This window comes from Elaeis guineensis, chromosome 5, assembly GCF_000442705.2.
Source record: "Elaeis guineensis isolate ETL-2024a chromosome 5, EG11, whole genome shotgun sequence".
In the NCBI taxonomy this organism is placed as follows: Eukaryota; Viridiplantae; Streptophyta; class Magnoliopsida; order Arecales; family Arecaceae; genus Elaeis; species Elaeis guineensis.
The window spans coordinates 121,174,897-121,190,741 of record NC_025997.2 but is presented as its reverse complement, the minus strand read 5'-3'; the positions used below and the strand labels follow the sequence as shown (position 1 = coordinate 121,190,741).

Here is a 15,845-nt window from a genome sequence, read left to right as displayed (position 1 = left end):
TAAATGATGATTTACTTAAATGCCTGATGAAATCTGTTGAAAAGTGATCATTGCTTACTGGACTGTCTAACTCATTACCTCCTATTTTTATTATTTTTACAGATGTTGAGGAATTAAGATGATACAAGATATGAATGGAAGAGTGATCAGAAGCAGAATCCCTATACTTTTATTTTAGGTTGAAAATCTTATTGAATTTGATGTAAGGCCTATAAATCATTGCTGAATTTATTGAAATATTAAGGAAAAAAAATTTAGGTCCTTATGTTTTGGATTTAAATTATTGACTAATTATTCCGCTGTTGTTTTAAGATAACATGATAAGATGCCTTGCATGCTTATGGAAATAGTTTTCTATGAGTATGCGGCGGTTGCCATGACCCTCGATTCACAATTTCGGATCGGGGGCGTGACAGGATAACTTGAGTATATTTGGCCTCAAATGTTTTCATAATGAAAACTAATGACTCATCTCTCAAAATAATAATAGATATAGTAAATTATGATCTATGGCGTATAAAAATATTTAAAAATAATAATCATTTATTTTAACGATCTCCTACCTATATATGCATCAAGCAAATACAAAATGAATGGGAACAACAGCACTAGTGAGCTATAATATGTTATACATTATATAATTTACAAATCTAAATCATTTTTCTTTATCTAAATACTTCAAAATATATATAGATCAAATTTCAATTGATTTGCATGCTTTTAGATTATAAATCAAATAAAGATATAGTGTTATATCATTAAATTGTTATCTTTTATCCATTCATTATATAAGGAAAAAGATCTTGAAACTACATGATTTTTTTTTCTAAGCATTTTTATGCACTATAAATCACATTCAACATTGTCAATTTCTATTTTAGAAATTTCATTATTGTTTTTACTTAAAAAAGCATCTCTCTCTCTCTCTCTCTCTCTCTCTCTATATATATATATATATATATATATATATATAAATATAATGTACAAGGAGCACCTAATACGCATCTGGACAGGATAGGAGGGGCTTAGAATTGCATGCTTGGGTTTCTAAGAAAAATATGGTTATATATGATCTAAAACCATGGTTTGATTGACTCTTTATTCCTTAATCAAGTCAATAATTATGATTCTAAGCGGCAAAAGCCAATCTTATGCCTTATAAGAAATTGTTTCTCATACCATGTATGCACGCCATCAATCATTAGGTATACTATTGTGAGTTCTCTTCGTCGCTTGTCTTGATGATTAGCCGATACAAATGCATCTCTGAGTTGGTAACGTGCAAGGCCATGCATATTTGAGTTGGTGACGTGCAAGGCCATGCTGGTATATGAAGCGTAGATTATAGTTTTTCGAATTTTGATCATATCATTCGCATAAAAAAATAATTAATTTTTTATGATACAGATCAGAAAAAAAATCGGTCCAAATCTACCGTTGGAATGATTTGAAAGATTCAAAATTAAAAATAATGATATTTACTAGTAACAACATAATGAAGATAGTCAATCAATATAGATTGATTCGAAATCTGATTCAAATCTAATATAATATTTATGAATATATAAAAAATATATCGAATCAATTTTTTTTAATGAATAGATGCGATCGCAACTTCGAATATGAAATGCAAAAGAATCGAATAGAAAATAATATTTTGAATTATACAACTATAATAAAATATACGATCAACAAATATTTATCGAATTTGAAAAAAAAATAAAAAAAATAATTTTTTAATAAATTAAAATATCTTAATAATTAGAGAAAAAAATAAAAATATTTTTTATAATAATAAAGAGCGAAATGGGAGCAGTCTAAACCGTGAAAATAGGTTGTGGGAGAGTAATATGAAACGGTGGAATGCTGCGTCATGGATGAAACTTCGGTAGCCGAAAGCATCACTAGCTGGGGTAATAACACTTTGTACGGCTGCCAAAATATAATTGTTATCCCATGATCTACGCTGATAGAGGGAAAGGAGGGGCAGGAGGATGTGATCTCTGCTGATGCAGAAAAGGGCGAGGTGAGATCATGTAAAGCAAGATCGAACACCCATGGTTTTCCCATTCTGACAACCGATAGATTCCCGAGTATTGGATGGATTCCTACATTTAGATAGCCACGACAATAATGAGCTGATATGCGCCCCCTGGCCCGGGCTCCCCGTTTCGGTTGCCAAATCCGTGGATCGGTTTCGCTTTTCCGTGTGCCGCCGCAATTCTTGATCGGGATGGAAAACAAGATCACGCCACGTCGCGTTCCAGGAAACCTCGCGCTTTTGCCGCTCTTTCTTGACCCGATTCCTCCTCCCTCTCTCTATTTATACCACCCTCCCTCGTATTTTTTTGACCCCTCCACGCTGTTCTCTATTCAAGGTCTCGCGATCGAACTCCCTTCTGATCTCTCCCGCTTCCGATGGGCCAACGTTGAAGCCGATCGATTGATTCGAAGATTTCTGGTTCTTGATTTGGTTTTTGCGGTGTTGGGTTCTTCGTCTTGAGCGAAGTTGGATTAGGGTTTGGTTGTTGGATTTGAAGGGCATCGACCATGCCTTCGGTGCTCGGGGAATTCTTCCACAGGCGAGCAGCGGGCGCGGCGGCCACGATCTCCTCCCACACCTCGTTCCATGGTGGTGCTAGTAGTTGTTCCCATCGTCTGAAACAGTTGGAGAAGTGGAATCGTCGTGGTAATCTCTAACATTAGCTCCCCAAGGGTAGATCTTACCCTCGTCCTTTGGGATTTCTCCTTGCTTTCTTCGTCGTCGTGTTCGTCCTTCTTCTTCTTCTTCTTCTCCGTTTCTGGGTTTGGCGGCAATTCGCCTGATTCCTGGATTTGCATCTGAATCGTGTGCTCATCGGGGAACGCCGGCCGGGTTGTTTCCTTGTGTTTGGGCTTTGGATTAGAGCAGTCAGGAGCTTTTGCGTTATTTGTTGTTATTCGCAGAAATTACAGCGTTCTCGGTTGAGGTAATAGCTCAGTTCCTTGCCTTTATTTGGCCCAGCTTAGAATTCCAAATAGACTTTTGGGAAGAAAAATCGTTCCATTTTTCTCCGTTGGAGAATTATTTTGTGTCTCATTGCATTTTGTCATTTGATTTGCAAATGTGCCGTTCTGTATTCTTGTCGCATTTTGATTTCAATAATTGGAGGTCTGTCATGCTAAATATCAAACAATGTTTTAGGAAATGCTCTAATTAAGCCCAGCGCCAGTGGTTTGCTTCAGATCAATGATAACTAGGTCTGAGTTGAATGTATTTCTGATCTGTTATAGGATTTATGAGCTGAAGAGGCTCTTATGCAATCTGAGGTCGGTAATTTGATGTACACACATGCGCACGCAGACAGTCAGACAGACATACAGAGATACATATACGTACGTACATGCGTATATACAGAGATGGATACATGCATACATGCATAGACATCCATACATACATACTTACGGGCATACATATACGTACACTTTTTGATGCTAGCCTTGTTTACAGCGACTTTTCTGACTTTTCTTGTTATTTGCCCAGAAAAAAAAAGGTTTAGGGAATGAGCCATGCTTTGTGATATTCGTAGTTCTGATGTTTACATGCCACCCAATTATTTCCTTAATGTTTAATAAGGCTTCAATGGTCTTCTAATAAGCTTGTTAATTTTTTGTATCACGCTAATTCAACAATTACCATTATGAGAATGAGTTTTAAGCAGGTAATTTTCATTCATGTCTTTTTAGTGGAGTATGAAATAAACTTACTTTCTCTAACATCGAATCCTGTCAGATTTCATCACAGCGGTTCCTGGATGGGAGGATCCACAACTTGTGCAAGTCCGACTTCTGAAGATGCTGGCTGCAAATCATGTTTCTTCAGTGCTAACTATAAGCAAGCATGCATCGAACAAGAGCAGTGTACTTGTGGCATTATGGAAAAGAAAGTGAAGGGAATGTTTTTAGAGGACATTGATATTTCCTCTATAACTGAGAATGATGATTTGACCATTCAAGAACTGGGAGTCACTTTTAACGAAGTCCTGCATATTCGTGATAGCCATGAGTGCTTGGATAACAGTAATCTCAGTTTTAATCAGGATGAAATCTGCGCTGACACCGAAATGCAATCTGTCTCCATCAATACAAATATGTTAAAAGGTTTAGGCAAATGTGAAACATTGCTATTCTCAGAGTCAGAGATGTTGCAATTACACCCTTTAGACATAGATGTAGGAGCTGGATTATCAAGAACAGCAGTGCATATTGAGAGTTCTTCTAAGCCTGTAAGTTGTGCATTTCTGTTTGCATTTGACTTGTGAAAGTAGCAATTATTAAATATTGGCAGATGCTTAGCATAACTATGTTAGGGTATATTGGGCGTCAGTGTAGTTACTGATCACTTAATTTATGTTGAGATTAATATACTGGAAATTATCTGGTAAGATGTGTCTAAATCGATCAGATTGTAACACTAACATTAAATGCAGCATGTGTAATGACCACTCTTTACTGTTGTTCTATTTCTGTTGTCTGAGTTTTGCTGAAATTTTTAAATTGTGAATTTTAATTCCTTTGATTTACTGCCTGCAAATCACCTTTTTTAATAATATTGTCAGTTAGGATGGTGTTTTTGGAGCATACTTAAATGTAATGCATTCCATTTTTTTGCATCTTAAACTGTAACCTTTACTATTATGGATCAAAATTTCTTGTTGACCTGTTGATGTTTAATATAAAAAATAATGTTGGATGATTTAACATGCATAATCTGAATTTTAGGACTTCTATCATTGAGTTTTGATATCATGTGACATGACTAAGCACTTCTCATTTATGTGAGTTGCACCTGTTGCATCTGACCATGCGAATTTGCCAATGCTTTATCATATTGCTTGAGTATTATATTATTACCCATAATATTGCCTGTCAAAATTTGGACTGTTCATTTTGTGAATGTGGTTATGCTTCTTCTGCCAATCTTATGACATGAGGTTTTGCAGGTTGAGCTATCTAGAACTTGCCTTGCAAGCAAGCATCAATTTGAGGGTTTCAGTACAATGATATCTATGCTCATAAAGGATGATAAGCCATAATTTGGTGTCATTTATTTTGAAGGTTTAATTTACTTAGGAAGAATTGTTGTTACATGTTTCTTGATTTCTTGTTCTCATTTTCTTGAAAGGCCTCCTTGATTGTGTCCTTGACCCATATTGAATTTTGTATCATATGTAGATGCTTATTTGTTTATGCTCTGAATGAACTAGAATCACTTCCACAAGCTAGGAAAAAAACATGACTCATTTCAGTTGGTATGATTTTTCCTTCGTTTTTAAGGCATTGGATAACGGCTCCGTCATGGTTGATTCATGAAGTGAACCTTCACTAGTGATCTGTTGATCAACATGGCCTGCCATGTACTTGAGACTGATCCAGGAAATATGCTAGGTTTGGGCTATTTTGATGGTCAGAAATGATTTTAAAAAACAATAGGAGAAATTAGTTGGCAAATTTTGAGCTGTCAGATTGTATGGCTAACCGTACAATTTTACTTTGTTTCTTCCAATATTGTCTGTACTATTGGTCATTTGCCTCCTAACACTCACTCTTTCACATATTATACAATCTCTTTTTGTTTATTATCTGAATGACCAGCAGTATATGACAAAAAGCAACATTTTTTTTTTTCCGGGAAGAGAAAGGAGGCAAAGCCACCCTCTATTCTATTGAGAGCGTAATCAAGTAGGGTTGCACAATCAGGTGAATAGCTCTTCTGTAGAGCTGATCACACGAGAGCCATATTTCACCTATCATCAAAACATATGACAAAGCAACATGGCATTAGATTGTAACACATAGCACTTTGTCCAGTGCCCCTGGGATTTAGTAATGAAAAGGCGGATTTATTATGAGACCTAATTGCCTCTAGGAATATGCATGTTTGGTAAAGGAGTGAAACATTACCTAATATATGTTATAAAAGCATGCAACTGTTTTCATGAATGCTATCATTTTTTTTTCTCCATGTTAATCAAACGCAGCTAAGCCTATGTGAAATATTCATGTATCTCAGCTTGCTAAGGGATAAAAGAGCAACAAAACTTTATGATCGTCTCTGATAATGCATCGTAAGTTAGCAATGATTTGTCTGTCCTGTCTCTTAACAGACTACTGCAAAGTTGGTGTCTTCCATGAAAGGAAGTCGTGAAGAGCAGGGGCTGCTCCCAAAGATGAAGTTGAGTGTGAAGTGGGCGCCAGATGTCTATGACCCACCCCCAACATCTGAGTCACACACAGTGAAGGGTCATCGTCATCATTCTAGGTCCATAAGAAGGGATTATCACAAGCACAAGCATATCAAGAGCAAGTCCTCTCGAGGGAGTGATGGTGACCGTAAACATGCTTACAGGAGAAGTGCCAGCAATTCAATCAATCCTCAAATCTTGAGGTCCTTTTTCTCATGAAGTCTGCTTGTTAGATCTCTTTTTATGCTACCATGGGATCAGAAGCATGCATGGACATTGTTGCTGTCCTCCTATTCATGATTGCCCACTCTTTTCAGGTTCCAAGCGCTTCATGATGGATCCATGATAAACGATTGTGGTCAGTCAAATGGGGAGGTCCTGGACTACGCAGTTAGGAACCAAGAATTGAAGTGTGGAAGCAACTTCTACATGGATTCAGTTTCTGCAGGGCATCTTTCAGTTGCCAAAGCATCCTGAGCGGCAACTTCAAACTGTGAAGCAACGCTTTTTCTTTGCTTATGAATAAATATCAAAACCTGCTAGCGTGCAAAACAGTTTTGTGATCCATCTATCTTGGAACTCCAGAACTTTGTCGGTTGATGATTAATGTTCACCATTGACGGTGGTGCTCTTTTTCTGTTTGTCCCAATTGAACTGAAGATACTGATTCAATTATTGAGAACAGTCTGTTGTTTGAATAGTTCTTGCCAATTGGAGCAAATGTTTTGCTGGGGCATGGTACTGAAACCACTGGCTTTTGCCTCGGCCATCTGTTCGGAAAGCTGGAAATAGTAAATTTTTTGTTCTGATGTGGTGTGACATGTTGGAGACTAGACGTCACGTTGATATATGCTTCACTGGATGGGTGGTGACATCGTTGGTGGTTCAGGGTTCTGAATCTTGGTAACGTGGTCGTTCAGGTTTTGTTAAGGACCATAACGTGACGTGGGCACCTCGAGCAGGGCTCAGGCCCATGGTTACATTGAAAGCTCCTTGGATTGTCCTGTTCAAAATATTTTTAATTGGAATATCAAAAAGATTAAATAGTTTCTCTGCTGATTTTTTTTATAAAAAAAATAAGAAAAAAAATAGTGCCGTGCCAACCTTTTTTGGGTAATGGTGATTGGTGGGACATCGCCCATACGTAATTCTTGAATGCGTCACTGCTGGCCGTTTGATTTTGATAAACGGGAGGATTTCCATTTTTTTAATATAAAACATAGAAATGCGTACAGAGTTTGTACATTGGACTTTGTCGTCTATTTCATGTGTGTGGATTCACACACGTGATCAGTAGTTACAACAACGAGATGAACAGAATGTGGTGTGACCAAGGGTACGTTGTGTTTATTGCCTACTTCACTTTATCCTGGTGTCTAAAGGTGAGTTAATTCTAACCCACTCCTTCCCTTCCTCTCAACTTCCTAAGAGGAAAGGACATTGCTTCCGCACCTTATTCATTTCCTTCCACGCACCGGCAGTGCCACACCATCTTTTGACCATTTTTCTTAATGGTTCCTCTCCGGTCCACATCTCCTCAATTATGTTGCGTATCGGCTGCATTGATATCCGATGGATTGTGTGAACCGGCATGTCATGAAAAAAACTCGATAGCTCGAGTCCTAGGCATTAAAAATGGAGTTATAGACCAATTAAGTTCCATCATCATATTGATGTTGGAGAATGTTTAAATAATAAAGATCTCAAGCATGATTACATAGAGCAGGATGTAATACCATGCCCCGCAAAGATCTTGGACTGCAGCTGTAACGAAAAAAATAAAAATAAAAAAAGATCTTGGATTGCAATGGAGGTCATAAAAAATGATCATGGTCTTTTGAGTAGTACCATCGATTGATCATGATCGGCAACTGCTAATCATGGAGTCGAAATTTGGATAGCATCATTTCTGGATCCCTCAGTGGACCAATTTGAGTAAAAATTTGCTGGTAAATCGATTAGATGATGTGGCAGCAAATGGAACAAGGATGCCAATTGGAGATGAAACCTCTACAGAGTACAAATGTACAACCCACGAGCCCACGTAACCAGTGTGAAACCCTCCTCTGAAGCTTTGAATTCTCCAACGTAAAGTTAAAACATCCAGGCTGAAAGGGGACCCAGCCGGGAACTCATCCAATCCCACCCCCGTATAAAGTAAAAGGTGAAGGGTATTTATGAGGGTGTCGGTGGAAGGTAAATGTGGTGGTGGCTTTTAATTAGCCGTCTCCGACTTACAACTATAAATTGGGGTGACAGCGGCACAGGAACATCGGATTCCTGCAGTCTTTGCCTCATCGGGAAAATGGGGAGATCCATTAATGCTCTTCTCTTCTTGCTCCTTCTCCTTTGCTGTGCTGCAATGGCAGTCTCAACCAAGGTCCTTTTCCTCCCTTTCCCCTCATTTTTCACTTCTCCAAAGGGATATCACTTGAAAGCTCACAAAGCTGTCTATTGTTAGTTTTTTTTTTTCTTTTTGCGCTCCTTTCTGACACATTTTTATATTTCAGGGCATATTTGGTGAAGATCTTGAACCGAGATTGGAAGAAAGAAAGGTTGGGGAATATTAAGAATGGAAACATGTTCTCATCCTTCATTTTCCTAGCAATGCAGAAAGATAGAAAGGTCCAGGCTAACTCTTGTTTTTTGTTTCTTTTTTTTTTTTTGAATTTATTTGGCAGAAACATAAGCATTCTGGGTATTCTGAGGCAGGTATGGTTATAAATCACTTGGCTTCACTGGGCTTCTTTTATCTTTTATATTATTGTTTCAAATAATTGCTTCACTAGAATTATGTGAGTTTTGAATGCGGCAGTTCCATCTTATGAACCGTTGTGCTTTAGTTTAAAATTAGGCAGGGTCAACTACAGGCTCTATCAGTCTAATTATGATTTGAGAGTGGTGGTCCTGGTAGTTTTCATAGCGCACAATGAGTAATTTCCTGTGTTTGTTTTGGATCTGCGTAAATCTTAGGCTAGTAGGGCTCAGTAGACGGAAGGACACGTTGAGAACATCTCGAGAGCTGGGTCAGACCAGCATAATATTCCAGATCTGGAACCAATCCTGTCGGATCTAAACTTAGATCTAGATAGACATTGGATCTACGCTTAGATCTAGCTAGATACCATTTCATTGGTGAGACCAGATACTGTCTTGCTTTGGTTGGTCATGTCTGCTTGCTGATCTAAGCGGCAAGATAGACTACAAGTTTCCTTTATACAGGAACCATCAACTGGAGATAGATTAGATTCTATTTCACCCCGTTTTTTCTCAAATTCTCATACCATTTAAATCAACACCTAAACTGCAGTTACAATCTGGTCGTGACAAACGAGGCAGATCTTCCCATCTCTCTTCGGTGATACATACTACATTATTTTGTACAAATATATTCCATACCGTGCCATCATCGTTCTTAAAGAGCCTTCGAAACCCTTGTACCTTACTAGGTCTATAATTTTTCTGAAAATGTCATGCTGTTGAAATAAATTCAGATAGTTAACTTCTAAAAACCTCCAGTAGACTTGAAGATTCCACCATCAGTTCAAGTATTAGATATTTCAAAAGGCTGCTGTAAGCATGTTGCAACCTTTTGTATATCATGCATACAGCTACCCTATCATAAGATTCCAGTACCAAAACACTCTTAACAATATTCGATACATGGAGGATGGATCCACTCCTTAGTACTCAGTTAAATGATAATAGATAAACCCTACATAGCAAGAATTACAAATGAAACATCATTTTAAGTTGGTACAAGTGATCTCTTAAGCAGTGAGATTAACCTCCTTGCCCAACTATTTCCCAGTTTTTGGACTCCTTAAATTCTTGTAATTTGATAATACTTGACAAAGACGACTCTAAAACTTTAACATGAAAATTTTGAAGAAGAAAAAGCAAAACTTGTTCTCTTGCAAATCTTTCTACATATCAGTCCTTCATTAGTCGAATGACAACTAAGCAACCCAGATGCTGTCAAAAAAGTGTAGTCCACTCATTCAAAAGTGGCCATTAACATTTGCCGTCTAGTGTCTGTCTGTATACATATATTTGTGTGAGTTTCTGTCCGTTTGTGACTGTGCGTGTCCACCTATGCATGTCTGTGAATGGACATATGTTTATATGATGCCGATGATCCGTAAACATTTATAATTTCTTGGATGGGATTTTGCAGAGTGCCCTGGCGCCTGCCAATTTAGGTGCTCCAAGACTGCATATAAGAAGCCATGCATGTTCTTCTGCCAGAAGTGTTGTTTCAAGTGCAGGTGTGTTCCCCCAGGGACCTATGCCCACAAGGAGGTTTGCCCATGTTACAACAACTGGAAGACAAAGAGAGGAGGCCCCAAATGCCCTTGACTCTTTCTGCTTCTCTATAAGTTTCTGATTATCTTGGATATGCAGAGGACCAGCACCTCCACCCTTTTATATCACTCAAGAAATATTAGTTATCTATGTACTGCGTCTCTGTTGTTCTGATGCTCTAATGCCATTTATGATCTGATCTTTCAGACAGCTGATGCCATGCTGCTGTCTAAATTATAACTGAAAGGTTGCATCTGCTTTCATTTGGCACAGAAAATGTTTCTGATGGGCTCATCCTGCGAATACTATTTTCCAATAATTCCCTCATGGCGTAGCTCTAATAACCATTTCTAAAAGGATCCTAAGAGTTATATTTTCCAAGATCAAAATGCAGCAATTTGAGACCTGAAAATAAAAAAAGTCTCTCTCTCTCTCTCTCTCTCCCCCCCCTCCCTCTCTCTCTCTCTTACTCTCTCTCTCTCTCTCACACACACACAGAAGCAAAGATTGTCCAAGTATTCAACCATGCACAAGCACAGGAGATAGAAGCCAATGAAAACCCCAACAAAAGGCAAAATTAACTAAATAAGGGAGAATAATCTATGTTATATCTGAAAAAGCCGCCAGCAGATACCATACATAAAATGAAATTGAAAATAATCAGGGAAGGAGAGAGGATTTAAACTTTTAATGAGGGACGAAATGCGCTTTACATGAGTAATCTGACCATATCATGGATAGAAGGGGGAAGATAGACTGAATCAAATTTCTCCCAAAGCTGATGCTCTTGAAATAAAACCTCCTCATATAAATAAAGAAGCTGACCACTTAAATGGTTCTTCCACCAAGGGCACCTAGAAAAACAAGAGGGTAAAAACAAGGCATTACAGTCGGTCCTCTCATATTATACAAGATCTCGCCAAAAAAAAGGGAAAAAAAAGAGATAATGTATGCTATTGGCTGGAATCTACAATATATTTCCACAATTAAAAATTGAAAAAATTCCATGTCCCATGAAGACATGTTTATAGGAACAAATCAGCAGATCTGTTTTTGCTGTTCGTGTCCCTTTCACATTCTATTAAAGGGTCGACTAAGGTTTTAAATAGGCCACAAGCTAAGGAATCAGATTCTTTCCTTATTTCTATAAGGAAATAACAAAGGAAACAATTTCTACCATATGGTACTCTATGGTATGTTCCATGCAGGTAAAGAATTGGCATGATGCCGAGATCAATAGATTATGATACAGACAGATACTTAGCACCTAACATAGCACCATAAGGTCATCCATGTAAGATCAAAAATTCTATCGGCCAAACTAATTAATACACTATCCCACTATTTTGAGTGGTTTAGCGCTTCCTCATGCCTTCTTATGCTTTATTTAGTACTCCTAGACGAGCAGAGCAAATGCTCATATGTCTTAGGATGCTACAAGCTTAGATGGGTCAAAAAATACGTCGTGTTCAAGTTACAGTTTTTGTTTTTCCGAGCCACAAAGCAATTAACAACTGGCTAAACGTTAAAAGGTAGGTTTGCATGACATTTATCATACCATATGTGCATGCTTTCTACAGAATCTTGAATCTTTCCTTGTGTGAAAAATGTTCATTCAGTATGGTACAATATGCCTACCACGCCAAGAACTAACTAGCACAAGCATTATATACAATAGTTTGATACTTGATGAGTTGATTCTAGCAACAGCATTCAATGGCTGCATAAAGAATATACTTGCGTAATTTGTTTTTCAATATTCTCATATGTACAATTGTAAATACAGCTAAAAGCCTTGGATTAGGATATCTTAAAAATGTCAGCTTGTCATAGAAAAACTATAATATTTGCAGGAAAGGATGCTTCCTTCATCCAGTAAAATTATTGATGGATGCATGATTCTTACCTTCAGGTGTCCCATCCAGGTTAGACCTCTAGCAGAAATGCAGCTCTTGTAAACCAATCGACATCTACGCCAAAGGTCCATTATAACTCTCGTTTCATTTCTAATTCAAGATTCAGTGTGTCTTATATCAGTTGATCAGGACAACTGAGCTTCTTTCTCCAGTTTTTCCTCAATATGCTTCATTCAATGAACAAGCATGAGCCCTTTTCCCCATATAAAAAAAGGGAGGTGAGCTGATCATCCACCAATGGTTGGTCAACTTTCTAGAGTTTACAATAAGCATGATCTTTCATTTGCAGTTAGAATGCAGAGATCTATCAAACAAGCAATCACCAAAAGTCATTGCAAGAACAAGCTCCATTGACAAACCGATGAAACCGAACACGGTCCCTTACAACAATCTCTCTGTCATATGCCTTGCTTATGATCTTTGTCACCTCATGGCAATCACTACAAACCCTCAAGTTCTTTACCACCCGAATGGGAAGAGGTGCCTTAGTTTTCAACAATCCAAAAGCAATGGCTAACCTCTCACTGTGCTCGCACAGAGCAACTTCTTTCTCCTCTTCACCAACATCATGCAAGACCGCTGAAGTCCATGGCTCATGGCCAACAAGTCGAACCCTCTCAGTTATCTCTCTCAGTACCTTCCTTATCTCCTTGATCTCTGGATGCGACTCATCACCCACCACAAACTCACGTAAGAAACCATCAACTTCAATAGAACTGCAGCCAGGGACGACCTTGACACCATTGTCCTTCATCTTTTTCCTCATGTAGCTCACCTTTTCCCACTGAGAGCTGGATGCATAAAGGTTAGATAGTAGGACATAATTCTCTGCATTAAGTGGCTCTAACTCAAGAAGTTGCTTTGCAACAACCTCTGCTTTATCAAGATATCCATTACTCTTGCATCCTACCAGAAGGGTCCTCCAGATTATGGAATTTGGCATGATAGGCATGGTATTTACAAATGAATAAGCTTCTTCAAAAAGGCCAGATCTACACAGTAGATCAACCATGCATCCATAATGCTCCATCATTGGCTCCATGCCTAACTCATGCATGATAGACCAGAATCGCCGACCATCACTTACCAAGCCACTATGAGCACATGCCGACAAAACACCAATAAAGGTCACATGGTTAGGCCTCACCTGAAAATTGATGGAAGAATTGTCATAAGAAAGTTCCACCAAGAAAAATGTACACTTCATAAGTGAAACTTTTAATTCATGCATATCAATAGACCACATATTGGCAAGCTTGCAGAAACATGCATGCATATAAAACATAATATATTGAAAAATGTTTCATATGCCAATTCTGTGTCACAATTAATTCACATTTCACAGATGGAAACTACTATCGGTAATATCCATCATGTATATCAGATAGATAGGATGCTCATTTCAAGCATGCAGTTGGTTCTAACTGAAAGCAAAATTTTTCCAGTATACATTCAAATACCAAATCCATGATTGCAGTAATGTATCTATGATTGCTGAACAGAAGTAGCAATATACTGATTATATTATTTAAACTACTGCAAAGTACATGAAACAGTGGAAGTTAGGGAGCTGCATTACATGGTATTGAGAATACTGTAACATTAGGAACAGTAATAAAGGGATATAACGTCATTCTATATTGGATGACACTCATAAACGTGGGTACATCCATTTTTTGACATAGCTATGGACTTTAGTCTATTTCCAGGCACCACTCATTCATCTCCATGGCTGGAAAGAATGTGTTTCTGTGCCATTTAACGCTAAAGTCATATCACATAACTATACATTGTGCATAGACCGTATCTCAGTACCTTGGACTCTAACATTCTTGAGAAAAGCTCCAAAGCATCTTTTACAAGTCCATGTATCGCCAGGCCAACAATCATTGAGCTCCAAGCCTTTGTATCCCTCACGTCCATCCCATGAAACACCTTCCTTGCCCTGTCTATCTCCCCACACTTGGCATACATATCAATTAACGCAGTTTTCAGCTCAAGATCAGCTTTGATTCCATTCCTGTCGATAAAAGCGTGCACCCACTTCCCTAAATCCAACGCCCCTGCTTTCGCACAAGCTTGAATCACACTGACCATTGTCACCTCATCTGGACTGATCCCCACCCCCTGCATCTCCCGGAACAGCTCCAACGCCTCATTCACCAACCCCACCCTCGCGTACCCACTAATCATCGCGCTCCAAGCGATCAAATTCTTATCAGGAATTTCATCAAAAACCAATCTTGCAGCGACAAGCTCTTCGCATTTCGCATAAAAATTCAACAATCCAGTCTGAACAAACGGGCTCGAATAAAGCCCGTGTTTAAACGCATGGCAATGGATTTGTCTGCCTTCGAAGAAGGCCAAGATAAGCGAGCAAGCTTTAAGAACGAAGGCGAGGGTGAAGCTATTGGGGAGAGCAAAGCCTTTCTGGACCATTTGTTTGTAGAGAAAGATGGGTTCTTTGGTGGCGTTGGGGAGCTGGGAGGAGCCCCTGATCATGGAGTTCCAGGAGAAGACATTTGGGTGGGGAATTTGGGCGAACAGGCGGCGGGCGTAAGCGAGGTCGCCGAAGGGGGAGAGAGCGCAGAAGGCGAGGATCTTGGAGAGGGCGTAGAAGGAGGAGGAATTGGCGGGGAATTTGAGGAAGTGAGCGTGGATTTGGCGGAGGGTTCTCATATCTGGGCATTTTTGGATCAAAGAGGCAATACGTTCTTCTTCTAGGAGTTTATTAGGATGGGATAAAGACAGGGGAGTCCTCTGGGTGACCGTGGAGTGGAAAAACCTACAATGGTTGCTCCCGTGAAGATATGGCATGGAACGAAATATTAGAAATAAAGAGTCGGAGATGGTTTAGCAATGTGGGAAGTAGCATGGACGGAGAGATTGGGCCTTTATGTTCTCTCAAAGATTATTGGTGTAAAAAGGGTGCAAGTGACTCCAGTTTGTACCCTTCATCCAGCGCACAATATCAGCACCATAAGAACAAACCAGGACGAAGTACATGTACACCAATCCAAGACTAATCCATGATGAATGAAGCTCGTAGAAATCAAGATGCAAGTAGTATAGTGCAATGCAGTATGATGCACATGGTGTAGAGTATAATTTTTCATGGTAACAAAGATATTGTTACAGATTTCCATTTGTACCACGTTATCTAGATGTTGCATTTTTTTGCAATTTTGCACGGCTTCTAAACATGGATTGGAGATTGACCTGCCCAAAGATTTGGATTTGGCCACTAGTCCGATCATCTGGTTAATTGATCCGACCAATTTATATTAAAATATATTTAAAATTTATACCAAAAGATTTTGCTACGGTGCTCCAAAAGGATAGTTTAATCTTTTCATAATTAATGTATATCTAACTGTCGGATTAAAAATGGATAGTTTGG

At 38.6% G+C, this 15,845-nt stretch overlaps 3 protein-coding genes across 4 annotated transcripts; 2 read left to right on the top strand and 1 right to left on the bottom strand.

Annotated features, from left to right (window-relative positions):
* Window positions 1-2,270: 2,270 nt before the first annotated feature.
* LOC105046105 (uncharacterized) lies at window positions 2,271-7,030 on the top strand. Its single transcript, XM_010924606.4, has 4 exons — window positions 2,271-2,969; window positions 3,773-4,265; window positions 6,147-6,427; window positions 6,542-7,030. The coding sequence occupies exons 2-4, from the start codon at window positions 3,795-3,797 to the stop codon at window positions 6,699-6,701; spliced, it is 912 nt and encodes a 303-aa protein (XP_010922908.1). The 5' UTR covers window positions 2,271-2,969; window positions 3,773-3,794; the 3' UTR covers window positions 6,702-7,030.
* Window positions 7,031-8,447: 1,417 nt separating this feature from the next.
* On the top strand, window positions 8,448-10,769 carry LOC105046106 (gibberellin-regulated protein 12). The gene is made up of 4 exons (XM_010924607.4): window positions 8,448-8,604; window positions 8,735-8,779; window positions 8,906-8,936; window positions 10,402-10,769. The coding sequence occupies exons 1-4, from the start codon at window positions 8,530-8,532 to the stop codon at window positions 10,581-10,583; spliced, it is 333 nt and encodes a 110-aa protein (XP_010922909.3). The 5' UTR covers window positions 8,448-8,529; the 3' UTR covers window positions 10,584-10,769.
* A 110-nt stretch (window positions 10,770-10,879) lies between these two features.
* LOC105046107 (pentatricopeptide repeat-containing protein At2g02980, chloroplastic) lies at window positions 10,880-15,468 on the bottom strand. 2 transcript variants are annotated; one of them, XR_832200.4, is made up of 3 exons: window positions 14,261-15,468; window positions 12,436-13,592; window positions 10,880-11,383 (listed from the first exon to the last, which is right to left on the bottom strand). XR_832200.4 is itself a non-coding variant. In XM_010924609.4 (2 exons), exons 1-2 carry the CDS (start codon window positions 15,260-15,262, stop codon window positions 12,765-12,767), a joined length of 1,830 nt encoding a protein of 609 aa, XP_010922911.1. In that variant the 5' UTR covers window positions 15,263-15,468; the 3' UTR covers window positions 11,439-12,764. The 2 variants fall into 2 exon arrangements, 1 of the variants encoding a protein (XP_010922911.1); XM_010924609.4 differs by lacking the exon at window positions 10,880-11,383 and having other exon boundaries at window positions 11,439-13,592.
* Window positions 15,469-15,845: the final 377 nt, after the last annotated feature.

Bases quoted from the DNA above. Each gene is read 5' to 3' on its own strand.
- LOC105046105 (XM_010924606.4), top strand. From the start codon at position 3,795: ATGGGAGGATCCACAACTTGTGCAAGTCCGACTTCTGAAGATGCTGGC. The intron at 4,266-6,146 runs GTAAGTTGTGCA...GTCTCTTAACAG, and splicing joins TTGAGAGTTCTTCTAAGCCT to ACTACTGCAAAGTTGGTGTC. The intron at 6,428-6,541 runs GTCCTTTTTCTC...CACTCTTTTCAG, and splicing joins ATCAATCCTCAAATCTTGAG to GTTCCAAGCGCTTCATGATG.
- LOC105046106 (XM_010924607.4), top strand. From the start codon at position 8,530: ATGGGGAGATCCATTAATGCTCTTCTCTTCTTGCTCCTTCTCCTTTGC. The intron at 8,780-8,905 runs GTTGGGGAATAT...TTTATTTGGCAG, and splicing joins CGAGATTGGAAGAAAGAAAG to AAACATAAGCATTCTGGGTA. The intron at 8,937-10,401 runs GTATGGTTATAA...GGGATTTTGCAG, and splicing joins TTCTGGGTATTCTGAGGCAG to AGTGCCCTGGCGCCTGCCAA.
- LOC105046107 (XM_010924609.4), bottom strand. From the start codon at position 15,262: ATGCCATATCTTCACGGGAGCAACCATTGTAGGTTTTTCCACTCCACG. The intron at 13,593-14,260 runs GTACTGAGATAC...ATCAATTTTCAG, and splicing joins CAAGAATGTTAGAGTCCAAG to GTGAGGCCTAACCATGTGAC.